Source organism: Platalea leucorodia (assembly GCF_965183815.1).
Source record: "Platalea leucorodia genome assembly, chromosome: 4".
Classification (NCBI taxonomy): Eukaryota; Metazoa; Chordata; class Aves; order Pelecaniformes; family Threskiornithidae; genus Platalea; species Platalea leucorodia.
Window position 1 is genome coordinate 55,662,704 of NC_138826.1, and position 15,058 is coordinate 55,677,761.

Consider the following 15,058-nt stretch of genomic DNA (forward strand, 5'->3'; position numbering starts at 1 on the left):
ATTGGGGGGGACGGGACAGGGGGAGAATCTCATAATAAAAGAACTTGAAACTGTATTAATGGAGGCAAGGGTGGACAGCACGTAAGACAAGGTTGTACAGCCCTTTTTAACCTACACTTTTGCACAGAGGTCTGCACCTTTCTACAGCTGTCATTTCAACTGAGCTTTAATACATGAACATAGACAAGGTTTCACAAGTTTTACTCTGCAGGCAACAAAAAGCTTGGGCGAACATATCTAGATTACTGCTCACAGAAGTGGAGAAAAAATTGCTTGGATGTAGCTTCTCAACCCATGCATCACCCTTTCCAAGTGCCTTCATCCACTGCTGGTCAGACAGCAAACATAAATGCTCCTGAGGGTGCCTTTGCAGACTGCCACCTGAGCGGCTTCATTGCCACCACAGGGCAGACAGCTCACCACTCCGGCCTCTTCAGCAGCCCCGCATTCTCATTTTAAGGTCAATTGGGGTGTACATTTTTGCTAAGGATCAATATTTTTATGTAACATAGGTAACAAAACATATTAATGTTCTGCCTATCCTCCATGACATGAAACACAAACATACATGGGTTTATTTAAAACTGTATAGCAAAAGTAAGTGCAAGAGACTAGCGGAAGTATCACTACTCCAGGGTGAGGAACAACTTCGGTTATGGCTGGTGTTGTGGCTGCAACTCCAGCATACAGAGATGCTAGCAAGGTATCATCAACCTGCTGGGAGTGCAATACTTCAAAAAACATTTAACCTTCAGCATTCAAAATCTCAATTCTTTCCCCTTCTAGAATTCATTTCACCAACATGCTTTTGGACAAATTTACTCAAACATCAGTCAGAAGGATGCTGCTCAGAATAAGTCATGTTCAGTTTTCAGGTTTAGTAATAATTGTTCCCCTACGTTATTATCATTTACACCAAGAAAACCATCCTGCAAGCTTATTCAAAGAAACAAGAAGCTTCTTTAAAACAAAAGATAAATCCAACAACCATCAGTGACTTGATCCTCAAAACACAGCAAGTGACACAGTTTCCAGCAGACATTATCATATTCATACTTCACACAGCTTTTAATAAAGCTGAGCTATCTCTAAGAGGACCAATCAGTCTAAGAGGAATGGTTATTTTTTAAACCGTCACCAGGGTCTGTCTCAGGAGTTCAGAAACCATCAGAAAAGCATCCTGAGTATATCTGAAATGCATCACTCCTACAGAGTTACACAGACAGAAATCCCATTAAAAAAATTTAATGATGCAGAATATATTTTTACTTTATTTTAAAATTCAAACCAAAGCATAAATTCTTACTACAAAACAAAGCCAACTTATGCAACCCACAAAATACAAAATGCAAGTAAGTCACTTTAACCCCGCATATTTCACTGGCAAGTTAGGGGCATTAGACAAGGAGGCCTCAGCTATGCTCCGAGCTATTTCTGATATGTGGAGGTTTTGTATTTTTCGGCCTTGTGCAGGGGGAAAGGTAGAGTTTTTGCTGTATTGATGCTCATAAATATCATCATCTTAATTGTTTTCAGTAGCTAATTGTAGTAAAAATACAAACACAGTCAGGCAGCGATAGGTCCTGGTCAGTGGACACTTCAGATAAAACAGTAAGGTCACTAAAGCATACCACAACAGAGTAACCAACTGGGAAATTTCTTCCTCACTAGTAACAGACTAAAAAAAAAAAAAAAAGCCAGTTTTTTCTAATCCTCAACCTGCTTGGCATAAGAAACCTCTAAACTTCAATAAATAATAAACATAAATGTCTAAGGATTTTAAAAATAGCTTCACTCATACCTTGTGACATACATGTTCCACAGTCAGCATGTATTTCTGTCTCTGACACTCAGACTTCTTCCTAGCAGTTTAAAACTAAAGGGTTGGGTTTGGTTTTTTTTTTGGGGGGGGGGGGGTGTTTTGGGCTTTGTTGCAGGGGGGTGGGGTTTTATCTTTTTTCCAAATTCCCTTCTATTCTTCCATTTTTAGGAAAATACCTATTCAGGACTCCTCTGCCAGATCTATTTTTACATATCTTTGCAGTTTCTTCTTGGATGACGATCAGAGGTTTGGGCTATCTGTAGACCCCAACCATTCATTTTGGCTGACAAAAACTCAATACAGCACTCCGCACCAGGATTTCGCTAATCTAATTTCACTGTAATACTTCACACCCACACAAGACTTTTTTGGTGACCAGCACTGCCAGCTGTCACAAAGACTTTTTCCTGACAGGTTCCAAAATTAAAAATGTCATTTCACCAACCAAACTCTTATAACCAGTATCTTTTTTGCACTGTATATTTTACCTTTCATTCAGCTACCCTCAAGGTGGCATTAGGAAACCACCCAACAGCAACGAAGGGCCATTTGTTTCACTGGCACGTTCTCCTATTGCACTCTTCATGTGGTGTTTCCCGTTTTATTTATAAACAGTTATAGGTGTGAACAGAGTCATGAGGTGCCACAATACATAAAGCAATGGTGATTTAGCCTGTTTTTCTGGATTCTTGACAGATCTGGAGGCAGCTTCTTCTCTGTACCCACATCTCCAACTACGCTCGTAATTAGCTTTTCGAAGGCCAAAACCCACTACGGCCCTTCTTCCAGTTATTTGTTAGCACACCCAGAGAGCTCGGATTAGAGAAGCAGGGTCTGCTTTTACGCCAGGTTTGCCCATCTGCCCCTGCCTCGCCGCGCTCACCCAGGTGCGCAGCTGAAGGCAGAACGTTGCAGCCGCCCCGCCCGCAGACCGATGCCCAGGGGGGTGAGAAGCGAGAAACGCAACTGCAATCGCAGCGGACAGATAGGACAAATGTTAAAAATAAATAAATAAATAAATAAAATAAATGAAAAATAAAGGCTCGGTTAAGTACCACGGACAGATTTTGTTTATGACGCTTTCCACCGCTTTGGCAGGCGGGAGGGGGAGGCGCGGGCCGGCGCGCGCAGGGGCTCTCGTGCCCTCTAGGGGTCCGGCCCCGCCAGCGCCGGCCCCGCCGCCCGCCCCGGCCCAGCTGCGCGGGGCGGGGGGGGGGGGGTTGTGGGGGGGAGACGACAACCAAAAACCACTCAAAACCTCAAAACCTCCGTGGCCCAAAGGAGAGGCACTGATTTCTGAGCGACGCTCTGAGCAACGCAGAAGAGACTCTGAGGACAGGGTTTGGTCATTCATCAAGAAACTTTTTCAAAACAAGCAGAGAAGAAAAAACCGCGCACGAAGCAAAACCCGACTTCCACGTTGTTATCCGAATCTTTCCATTTATCGCCTTATCCGTCGAGCGGTATCCTACAAGCTGTACATCTCCCATTAGATTATCTAAGGAAATCACAGCTACAAGCGCAAAACTTTCATTGCAGCAGTGTTCTTTTTATTCTCAAACCATGTAGGATGCAGTCAGCTCACCCCCATTTCAAGCCCTGTGGTTTGCCGGCACCGGAATCCGGCAACCTTTCCAGTTCCAGGGCGGGATATGTTTTTATATATATATATTACTTTTTAAAGAAAAAAGCCCAAGCAATATTCCTTCAATTTGCAAAATACGGCTATGTCTCCGTCTCTTGCAAAAAAGAGCTGGAACGCAAGCACAGTAACAGCAGATCAGGACAAATTCATACAAATGTCACAGTTAACATCCAAAACATCATGTGTCACTGTTTTTCCCCCCCAACCCCCAACAAGCTTCTCAAAACACATTTCATACACAGGGTCACTGTTCTGGCTGTTTATTTAATTAACGTGACAACCCAGCGTACACAGGATTTCTTTCAGTTCCCCAGCTTTTCATTTTCACACTTCAGGCAGAAAGAGCAGAAAGTCACTACTGTATTTTACTTTTTTTGCCAATATGCCATAATATACATTTCTTGATTTAACCGATTGACAAAAATAGATTCTAAACCAATCATGAGAGTTTCAGCAGCAGTTTTTACATTTTTGTGAGGTTGACGGGAAAAAAAAAAAAAAAGAAAAAAATCTAGGTAGAGCGGGTTTGCGTAAATGAAGCCATGCAAAAGAAAATAAAGCATTACGTCTGGAATCCCTGGGTGATTTTTCCTGGAGCCTTACTTAAATATTTTACACGGTTGTGTTTCAGCGAGTCACCGGATGACATAACTCCTCACTATTCCTTAGTTTCTAGTGACCTAAATGGTAATGCCAGCAAATCTTATCAGAGTAATTACAGCTCAATAATGCTTATTAGCAGAAGGAAGTACAGTACGTAACACTGCATGTCTAATGGGAGACTCTAACTTTGACACACATGAAGTTCAATATCTAGTTTTAATCCGCCTTCTCCTCTCCAAAATTTTAAATCTCGGTATGTTGCACTCGGATCTCTCCTACTTTCAGGCCAGAGGGCAGGATACGTAACATTAAAAACTGATAGGTAAGGGCACATCTGTCCTTTTTTTAGGACAGAATGATAGAGACACAGGGAGGGGGGGGGGGGGGGGGGGGGGAGCAACATATTCCTGGCACTTACAAAGCTCTCGCTGTCAAACAATGAGAAGAACAAATAAAGCCTTAATTTTCCCTTGAAAAAAAACCAACAAATACATTTATTTTTCTCCTCCGTTTCTTAGATCTTATCGCTGAAGAGATAATCTTTGACTATGTGAACTGTTACAGTATTGTCTTCTCAACTCTGCAGACAAGCAGCGATAACGACGGTCTCAGCTCACAACTTTCCCAGCCTGTAGCCTGGGAACAGGCAGAGTCACCCTCCAGAAGCCCATGAAAAATGGTCAAATCGAGCAAAAATCCCTCTGCTGCCGCCGGAGGAACACAGAGGAGTCTGGCACCAAAGTTGCTTATCTGAAAAAATAACTTTTTAAAAGGAGGAACAGGCAGGGAAAGATGTGGCAGCACGAAAGAGTCACCAAGTCTCAAACCAATTAAAAATAAATGACAGACCCTCAGGTGTCCCTCACTGAGGCAAACAGCTTTCTACTTCTCCAACCTCCCCGAAGCAGGAAAAGAGCAAAGAGAAAGAAGGAAGGAAAATGGGTAGAAACCCTCTCTGCCTCAGGAGACAGAGGACACGGATGGGAGTTTGCACATGGAGCTGCTGGCCTCGCAGCTGGAGACATCAGAGCCCCAGGAGAAACTCCTCCGTCCTGCTGCTACCCACCACCAACGCTGAGGATGGGGGCTTTCCAGCAGGGCAAGACTCAGCACCTCATCAGTCCCTTCTCATACGGGGTTGTGTCACCCACTGGTTTGGGAACTAGGGAGTACTTCAAACTCTGATGTATGCTGTACCTGTGATAGTCTTCTGACTGAAAAAAAAAAAAAAATCTAAAAAGGCTAAGCAAATTGAACTACTTGCAGCAGCTACTCTAGCTCGTTTAACACACACTTGTAATAAATCCAAGTTAGCTGAAAGCTTCCCATTCCACCCAAAGAAAACAAACAACAAGCAAGGCTTAAAAGCAAAATTGGGAGCCTTCAGTACGGTTTAAAATCGTCCAGCTACTATCTCCTGTGGAGTATTTTACCCATCAAGGTGAAATCATCCCTTTGGACTGTCGTATGTCAAGATTAACACACACAGATCAGAGGCACAACTTCCGAACACACAGGCCATATAATATTTTAATGGGAAACACCAAGACATAGAACACATTTCTGCCCTCCCCACCCCGCAGAAAAAGTAAAATGTTTGCAAAACCGTGAAGAAACTCCAAAAGCCATCATCCTGGAGGTACTACAAGTACCTGGAGGTACTTGTGCATTTACTGGAGAGAGAGAGAGAGGGGGAAAAAAAAAAAAAAGGCGCATTTGTTCATTCATTCACTGTCTTATCCATCCATTCACAATTTCTCTCTGCAGCCTCTTTCAAATCTGGGTGAGCGAGCCCTCAAGGAGCTGAGCATCCTCAGCCGGCATTGATGAAATCACAAGCAGACAACACTCGGCTGGGAGCAGGATCAGGCTGTTACGAAGCACACATTTCTTAATGAGACCTACATGCATGCCAAACTGGAAGCTTTTAATCCAAAGAATTCGCCGAAGTTGAGAAAGAACGTATACAAAAATCAATCACAAAAAAATAGAATTAAACAAAAAATTAGTAAAGAGCACTTTTAGCACCAAAAGAAGGTTATGTCTTGGTGTGGTTTGATTTTGGATGGTAGCTTTTTTTTAATGAAACAGTTTTTCTTTTTAAATTCTTTTTGGAACTGATAAGCAACTAAGATGAGACATTTCTACAGAAGGAATAATTCATGCCACATGCATTTCCAGCTACTCTTACTAGCAGCTTAAACAGAAGTATACTTTTAATTTTAAATACATTAATACCTCTGCCCGTGACGTTAGTTTGCCATTGCTAGTACTGTCCTTTATATCACAAGGCCACATAGATTCAATTCTGTATTCTAGCAGGGAAAAATTCAGATTATAATTGAGATGTGTGTGACTAAAAAAAAAAATAAATTCAGAAGTGCCAACTTCCATAGAATCTCATATTAATACAAACAGTCAGATAGGGAGGGAATCACACTCTGGAAAAATAAAAGCTCAATTAAATGCTCAGCAATAGGAAAGATTACACAAGAGGCAATGGAAAACATGTCTAAAACTTCACCTAATGTTATTCACCAAGTGAAAGCATGTATTTCAAAGCAATAAAGTAGATCAATTTCCTGATGAAAGTTATTGGCAGCTCCCAGATGTATTAACAAGCTATCTTTCGGACCAGAAACATTCAGGGCATGTTTTTTAAAAACAGGGGGTAAAGGAAGGCCTAGTTTTGTTTATAAAGCCCTCATCTCTATTTTTAACGTGTTATATTTAAAAACTGTCCAAAAGAGAAACATTTACCTATGGCTTCTTTAAATCTATGGAGAGCTGATTTTTGCTATAAACACAAACTTTGTTTGCTGTAAGAGTCCCGCTTCTCCCAGCATTTCTTCAAGGTCCTTACAGGGCTTTGTTTCAGCTTCTCCATTTTTCTATCTTGCTAACATTTATTTAAGAGGACAGCATTTAGGGAGGGAAGTTCACATACACACAGCCACATTGTGCTTAAAAAAAAAAAAAAGACAAAAAGTCTCCCCAAACCCGAAAGTAGTCATCCATTTCTAATCACACAGTGACGCAAGCAATACCAGATCTCGCTATTGATTAATAGTGAGTGAGAACAAAAGAAACAGAAATTTGCCAAAATCCTGCAGCGGGTAAACTGAACAGTTGCCAGCTAACTCCAGTCCAGCTCCGCAGCTTGGAAGCGGGAATTGCTTGGGGCAAAGCTGACCACTGTCCCCAGGTAACGCACCATTGCGGGGAGGAAAAGGAATCTACCTTGTTAGCCATCACCAGTTTAACACTCTGGTATACAGAGACGATTTGAATTCCCCCCATAAGAAAAGAGAAGGACGTGATCACAAACTAGTGAGCCCTAGCTCCGACTGATTACATTTAGACGTTTCGATGCTAACTGAAAAGCCGCTTTTATTTGAAGTGGGAGAGTGAGTGGAAATATGTTTAAAACCTTACAAATGATTATTGTAAGAAACCACCAGAAACCCCTAGCATCATCAAGTAAGTATAGACAGTTTTAATTTCTTGCCTTTGTTGTATTTACAAGTTATTCTTATACCCTTCTCTCTCTCTCTCAGTTCCTATTGAAGTCAGAACTGAGTCAGCTTTCTACTTTTTCACACTGTATTTGCCTGGACGCTGTGGTAAATATTTATTTTACCTAAACAAAAATGTTAAATAAATAAGTACATTTGTTATAAGCCTCCGGTATATAAGGTTGTCAGGCCCTCTTCTAGAAAATGTCATAACCAACCACAAAGGGATGTAATCAAACCATTTCCAGAAACAAACTAGCCACCCACACCATATGGTTAGATGCCATCACTTGGAAAATACTTAGCTGCTTATCCAGCAAGCAACCTGAAAGAAAACCTTTGGTGTACAGCAATACGCTTCAGTTGACCACAGTTCACTGACTCATTTTCAACACTAATTGAAAAAGAAAGTTTAACACCATTTGCCACTTATTTTCCCCCCAGTTTCCCTTTCCACCACTCAGCGAGGGTTGCACTGATTTTCAATACGCTCAGTTACACTCGACCCATCGAACAATTCTTTTGTGGGGCAATCTTAAATCTAAAAAAAATCAAGAAAACGCTTCAAGCACAGAACTAAACCAACCTTGTGTCCGTGGCAGGACTCTATACAGCTGTGCAGTAAAGATAATGGTGTTTGCATGTTTCTTCCCCCCCCCCCCCCTTTTTTTTTTTGTTGTAAGATGGGCATTTAAAAGAACGCATCACTGGTAACAGAGTAAGTTTTCACTCATCCTTTCAAATCACGACCTCTTAAAGGAAACAAAGCTGAGATAAATCGCGTGTGCCTCGTACCGGTTCCCGCAACCCCAGCAGAGCGGGAGTTATTGATCACACGCACAGGAACAGCCTCGGGGAGGCAAAGTGCAAAGATGAGCACCGCGCCGTGCGGGCCAGCCTCAGAGGACACGCTATCGCCCTGATAAGGGACTTCTCCCACCGAGGACAAGCTGCTTGGCACACACACACACACCCACACCCCTTTAAAGCTTAAAGCAAGTTTAATAGGGCTAAGCTACCTTTCCGGGAAACTACAGTTTGAAAAAGCGAGGCTCGTAAGTGATGCTGGGAAACCTGAGGGCTGCGCTGACGGCAGGTTCCCACCAGCTCCGAGAGCCCGGCGGGTACCATCCGCCTCAACTTTTTGCCAGGCTTAAGAAAAGCAAACGTCGGTGACGGGTGTAAAAGAAAAGAAAACCCCAGCTCTCTTCCCATCGCCGGCAGCCGGGGCAAGTCAGGCCGGCTCCCGAGAGCCCCGCTTCCCCCGGCCCCAGCCCCGTCCCGGGGCGGCCGCCCGGGGCTCTCCGCGCCGCAAGGCGCCGGGGAAAGCCCGCACCGCGCTCGGCCCCTCCGGCGGGGAGCGGCCCGGAGGGCACAGCTCCCCGCGCCTCCGCCGCCGGCAGGACCCCCGCCCGCCACCAGCAAAGTTTGGGGCCCGTCCCCCCCAGCCCCTGCCCTACCTGCTCCCGGGGGATGCAGGGCAGCGAGGTCCGCCGGTGGGTCTTGCTGCTGCCGCCGCCGCCCGACATCTCGGGGGAGATCATGGAGCTGGACCGCCGCCGCCGCCTGAGCACCGGGGCTTCGTCCGCGGCCGGGGGGGCGGCGGGAGGCTCCGCCAGCGGGGCGGCCCGCCGCGGGGGCCAGAGCCGGTCGGCGTAGCCGGCCAGGAGGATGCCCAGCAGCCCCAGCAGGTAGGCCAGGTAGGGCCGCCAGGACGCCGGGACCCTCTCCAAGGCGACGAGGGACGTGGTCCTGGCCGCGCTAGTCACGGCGAGCATGAGGACGCCCTGCCTCAGCTTCAGCACCAGCCATGTCACGGCGGCCAGGCAGCTCAGCACCACCCCCGTGGCGGCGAGGGAGAGCAAGTGATCCTCCCCCGCCGCCAGCGCCGTCTGCGCCACCGCTTCCCCCCCGCAGCAGGCGGCCAGCAGCAGCGCCGCCGTCCGCGGCCGCACGCCGCCGCGCAGCAGGTAGCGGCCGGCGAGGAAGAAGGCGCCGGCCAGGCCCAGGGGCACGGCGCCGGGGGGCAGCCAGCCCCAGCCCCGCGGCCCCGCGCCGCCCTCCGCCGCCAGCTCCCGGCCGCGCTCCCCCCGCACCAGCCTCACCACCAGGGCCAGCAGCACGGAGAGGGAGCCGGCGCACAGCGCCGAGGAAAGTTTCCGGCGGCGCCAGGTCTCCCGCGGCGGCGGCAGCGCGGCCCGGGAGGCCGGCCCCCCCTCCGCCGCCGCCCCGCCGCCGCCCGGCGGGGTGCCGGGCTGCCGCCCCGCCGGCGGGAAGCGCCCGCTGCAGCCCGGGCTCCGCGCCTCGCCGCCGGCCATAGCCTCGACGGGCCTCCCTGCGCACCCCCGGCAGCGCGGGCCCCCGCCCCGGGGCTTATTCCCAGCCGGGCAGGGGCCGGGAGCGACCCCCCCGGCGGCGGTCAGCGGCGGGCGGCCGGGGGGCAGCGGCGGGGGCGGCGGGCCGGGGGCGCTCCCCGCCGCAGCGCCGGCATTTCCTGAGGGGCGCGGAGCTCGCCCCCCGCTCGCCTCCTCCCCGAGCGCCCAGCGCCGCGCATGAAGGGCCGGGGGGCGCCGCGCCTCCTCCGCGACCACCTCGGGCTCGGAGCGGGGGTAGTAAATTAAAAATTCTTCTAAAAGTGTAAGAGAGGGGGAGACGCGGAGGAATCCTAAACAGTGTAGGAAGAGGCGGGGGGGCAGCGGGGGAGAGGCAGATGTACCACCTCAGCAGTGCTGCTTAATTTCTAGGCCATCGCTTCCCTCACAGGCGCTCCCGGCGGAGGCAGGGAGGGAGGGGGCGGTGCTGCCCGCCGGAGGGTCCGCGCCCGGCCCGCGGTTGTCCCGGCCCTCAGGCTCCGGGCCGTGCCCCGTGGTCGCGGGGATGGAGGAATGACCAAAAAAAAGGCCCAGAAAAAAAAATCGCAAATAAAAGGCCAGCGGAGCCGGGGGCAGAAGTTGCGAAGTCCTGCCGGGAGGGCGAGAGAGAGAGATCCGCGGGAGGGACTTGAGGGGAGGCTGCTGGGGAAGAGGGGAAGCGAAAAAGAGGAAGAGAGAGAAGGAAAGCGTTTCCCTCCTGAACGCTGCCGGGATAGTCCTTGAGTTTTGCACGGAAAAATCAAGAGATAGGAGCTTCCCTCCGCCGGGAGGGGAGGCTACCGAAAGCCCAGAACCCGAACCGGAGCAGAACAGCACACCAAAAGGCAGCAGCGGAGGGGGGGCGGCGGAGGTGGTAGCGAAGCAGGAGGCTGCCGGGGAAGGGTGGGGGGTGCCGCTTTCACAACGGCCGGAGCAGCTCCTGGGGAAGGGCCGCGCCAGCCCTGCCCGCCCCCGGCTGCCCCGGGGGCCGGGGCGCGCCCCGTGTCCCCCCCCGCCCCGCAGGAGCCGGCGGTGCCACCCGGGCGGCGCAGCTCCCTGCCACCGGGCGCTGGCGGCCGAGGCATAAATCCGCCTGTCAGGGCGGGGGGCAATTACGAGGTCGTAAAAAAGTCAGAAAGATGGATGTTTATGAATGATTATTACTATTTTTGTTGTTGTTTTAATGGGAAGCCCGAATTAGAATCCCAAAGCCAGCGGGCTACGCACGGCCCTCCAAAGCGGTATCAATCTCTAGGCTGCGGCTCCATCCAAAACCCACCGTTTCCTTCCTCTGAACCTGCCTCTCCCTCACGGCGGAGGGCTCCCCGCCGGGGACCCGCAGTGGGCTGCTGGGGGCTGGCTCCGGCCCGGAGCCCTGGGCTGCCGAAACCTGCTGTTTGCAGGAGGGGAATCAGGTGCAGGCTAAAAGCCCCTGCAAGATCAGGGCCTTATTGTTAAAGCCCTGGGTCCCACCGAAGGGCATGGAGTAATGTATTTAGCACATAATAATACAAACCACAGAAAAATAAAATCACCAGCTGTGAAGTTACAGAACATTAAGAGTCAGGAAACGAACAGATTAGAAAACAGAATTTCCCAGCCCGCTTTCCCCTCGCACATCCACAAATCACTAATTTGAGACAGATTTATAGCCTTTATGTATTTATTGGTGTATCTATCTGGATATTGTGCCCATCATCCAGGGTCTGAGTATCTGAAATGGTAGCATTAGTGAAGCATGTTTTGGATTTTTACTAGAAATGGGTCATAAAAACTGAGTATGTTTTTAAATAATAGTTTTTCAAGCCTAACTATTATGGAATATGGATTTATTAGTCATTTTTATGTTTGAAGCTTGGTTTGAAAACAACCTAGATATCGTTAGCAAAGTTTGGCTCTGAGGAGTGGAAAGCCTCTCGTTTTTTTAAAGGTTAAGGGTCCAGATTAGGAACAGCTGGAAAGGTTTACAGTTTATTCTGGTGAGACAGCAATCAGTAGGTTGCCATATACACCTAGAAAAACATAGCTGGATTCCACCTACCCCAAGCATCAACATCCCAGAGGCAGAATCAGGGCCCAGATAGTAAAAATTGTATGACCCCTAACTCCTTTTCAGCTTTTTATAAGTAAGATGCATCTCTTGGATATTTTTAAGTCTAGATGCATCAAAACATCTGATCTGATCTGAATTCTCTCAGTGCCAGGAGGCACACAAGGCGCGAACATCGTTCTTCCACTTCGATCGGTCTGCGGCTGCGTGCTCTGGAGTCACCCAAGGGCCACAGCGCAGTCTTCTGTTGGTTTTTTCCTCAAGACATGACCGATCCAGTTCCATCTCCTCCTCCTCACTTCATTACTGATTTACTCCATCTCTGAGTTGATGCTCGTCATTTCTGCAACTTTTTTTTTTTTTTTCCGGGAGGAGGTAGTTGGCCTCCTGCCCAACCCCCATGACTTGGAGGGCCAGTGGTTTTTCTGTCAGGGTGGCCTTCCCTTAGGCTGCGTTGGTTCGCGGCACCTTCTTCAATTTTATCCGGTGCACCCTCCAGAGAGGGATCGCCTATCCACCACCCAGGGGACGCGCCTTCTAGCCGTGCAGCCCCAGCCGAAGGTGCATCAAAACATAGTGCAAATAAATTGATACTGCAATACTGGATGACAACACATGCAGCAGTAGCAGTTCAGATAGATCAGACCTTTGACCTAATCCTTCCTACCAAGTAGCATTCACTTACATCTTAATTTATCTCCACTTTGTTACTTTACACTTCAATTTACTGATATCAGAAATGTTGATGCTTTAAACAGAGTCATAAAAATAAAAAAAAAACAGAACTGGAGGAATAAACACTCCCTACCTTTATGTTTTGCTGCACACCCCCTTTAAATATATATTACTTACATAGATCAAAGCAGATCATGGTCCGTATTCTTTTAATTCCTTAAGCTAAAACATGAATTATTCACTTTAGATTAAAAGCGGCAGCATTTTTTTGGTTGGACAGATTCTAGGTTAGCATAAAGAACTTGTATTCTTTGTAATAGCTGTTATGAAAATGGTTTGAGCCTCATAGCAAATTTTTTTTTTTTTTTTATTTTTTTTTTTTTTTTTCAAGAGTGTCTCAAACTTACTAAAAGATTGAAACACATTTCTGAGCTCTGCCTGCCTGGATCTCTGAGGTTACTGTGAGCCCAGCTGGCAAAGTGGGGTTTACGGATGTTAGGCTTCACTGAGGATCAGAGCTCAAGCCATTAGGGGCTGAGCTTGCCTGAAGCTGGCAACGCTAAGCCAGAGACAGCATCTTTCCAGTCTCACATGAAATGGACTAGACCTCCTCAAGCTATCTGCTACTTTCTGCACCGAAGTTTACAGAAGAAAGTCAAATTTTGATTATTTTTTCCTGGTGTCTTGATTTCCATATCAGGGAATAACTTTTAGATAACATGATGAAAGTCAAGGCTTGCAAAAACAACTTCAACAACTAGCACAAATGTGATAATCTCTAGATTTCCTAGAAACACGACTCAGACTCTTATCAACGCATTCTTCTGAGCACTGAGGTTGTATATTGAGCAGTACATGGGAAGGTGAACTTTGCTGTGCTCTTTACCACGTGGGAGTTGATAAAATTACTTCTTCATGTTTCTGAATTAAGCAATGTAATTGTCTCTTATTCATCTACTGATTAACTAAGGGTGTTTTAAGCATTTCAGTTGTAAAGATCTTTAACAAAAAGGCATCAGTCAGGTAATTTTGGCATCTCCATCAAAATCAGTACCAGGTGGGAGAATGTGGTAGGTGATGAGCCGAACAGAAAGTGAGTTTCACAGGAGATGAGAAATATTGGTCATTTAGGAGACTTCCCATGCAGAGACACACAAAAAGAAGGGAGGGCATGAGGGGAGGGTGTTAGTGTTAGTTCATTCTTCAGGATATGATTCCACCAGACTGGGCTGTCTACAGATGACAGGTACCTCTTAAACAGTATGTTGAACATATAGTTACAGTCATTTGAAAGTCCTATATTCCTTCTCTAGTAAAGAAAAATTCTGGGAAGGCAGAATCTACCCCTGCAAATAGTGAACAGCTCAAGACTTCATAGAACTTCTGGGGAAGTAGGCTTTTCGGCACTTGCAGAATCAGGTTCCTTTTGATGAATAGACATCTATAATAACCCAAAGAAAATGGGAACCATTACATACAATAAGGTCATTGTATAAATGTGCTGGAGCAATATCAGCCATTCACCAAAGAAACTGCTACTTGCAGAAGATCGTGCTGTAGTGAAAACCTAGCAATACCCTTTTATTTTCCATTTGGAGAGCAATCTTCCATGGTAATGGTAGAGATTTCTTAGAGACTTCAAAGGAGACAAACCCAAGAAGTTTCATGGTTACAATCACAGAAAGGTCTGGAAGAAAATAAAGGTGAATGTCCAATTGGATAAGAAAGTCAAAACAGATTTACCTGAAAGAAAGCAGTTTGCTCTGGACAACGAACAGCAGGAGATGGAAAACGAAGAGCAGGAGATGTTTTGGACAGCTGGCTGTTCCCCAACACGTAATTGTCTGTCTCAGAATCACTTTGTCCTTAGTAGTCATGGGCTGTGCTGTCATTTCTTGATAAAGCAACCTATCTTTTCTCCAAAGTTAAATGGTAAGTTAGTGGAGAAGATGAAATGCCTTTTATTCATTACTATGTCCAGCAGGTCGTGCTCTTATCTAATCCACTCAAGGGACTTTTCACCAAGCATCCATGCAGAACATGTGATTCTCCACCTAAATGTGGAAACAATGGCTTCCCTGACCATTAAGGAAAGGAGGCAAGATTTCATAATGGAACTGCTTAGCCCGGCTATACAGATCAGACAACCACCATTTGTTTGGTTTGTTCACACTTCCCCACAGTCTTTTCACATACCACTGCTGGTTTGCGGTCACAGTAAGTGGGCCGCAGCTGGTCTGGGAAACCACAATAAACACGTACAGGGCTGTATCCCATAACAGGTTACATGGACTGTCCTCCCAAAAGTAATATAACAAAATGAAAGTCCCAAATCATGCAGAAATGCTGTGATCAAGCTGAAGTGAGAAGAGGTTCTTCCGGGGGTAAAGCAGCAAT

General features: G+C 47.2%; 1 protein-coding gene across 1 annotated transcript in view; it reads right to left on the reverse strand.

Annotated features, from left to right (window-relative positions):
- The window catches only part of PDE3A (phosphodiesterase 3A), a gene marked incomplete at its 5' end in the record, with an annotated part of 257,354 nt that extends 247,451 nt beyond the window's left edge, over positions 1-9,903 (reverse strand). Inside the window, one exon of the mRNA XM_082311380.1 lies at positions 9,046-9,903. Within this exon, the coding sequence (XP_082167506.1) occupies positions 9,046-9,903 (858 nt within the window). The remainder of the gene's footprint in view (positions 1-9,045) is intronic.
- Between the last annotated feature and the right edge of the window lie 5,155 nt (positions 9,904-15,058).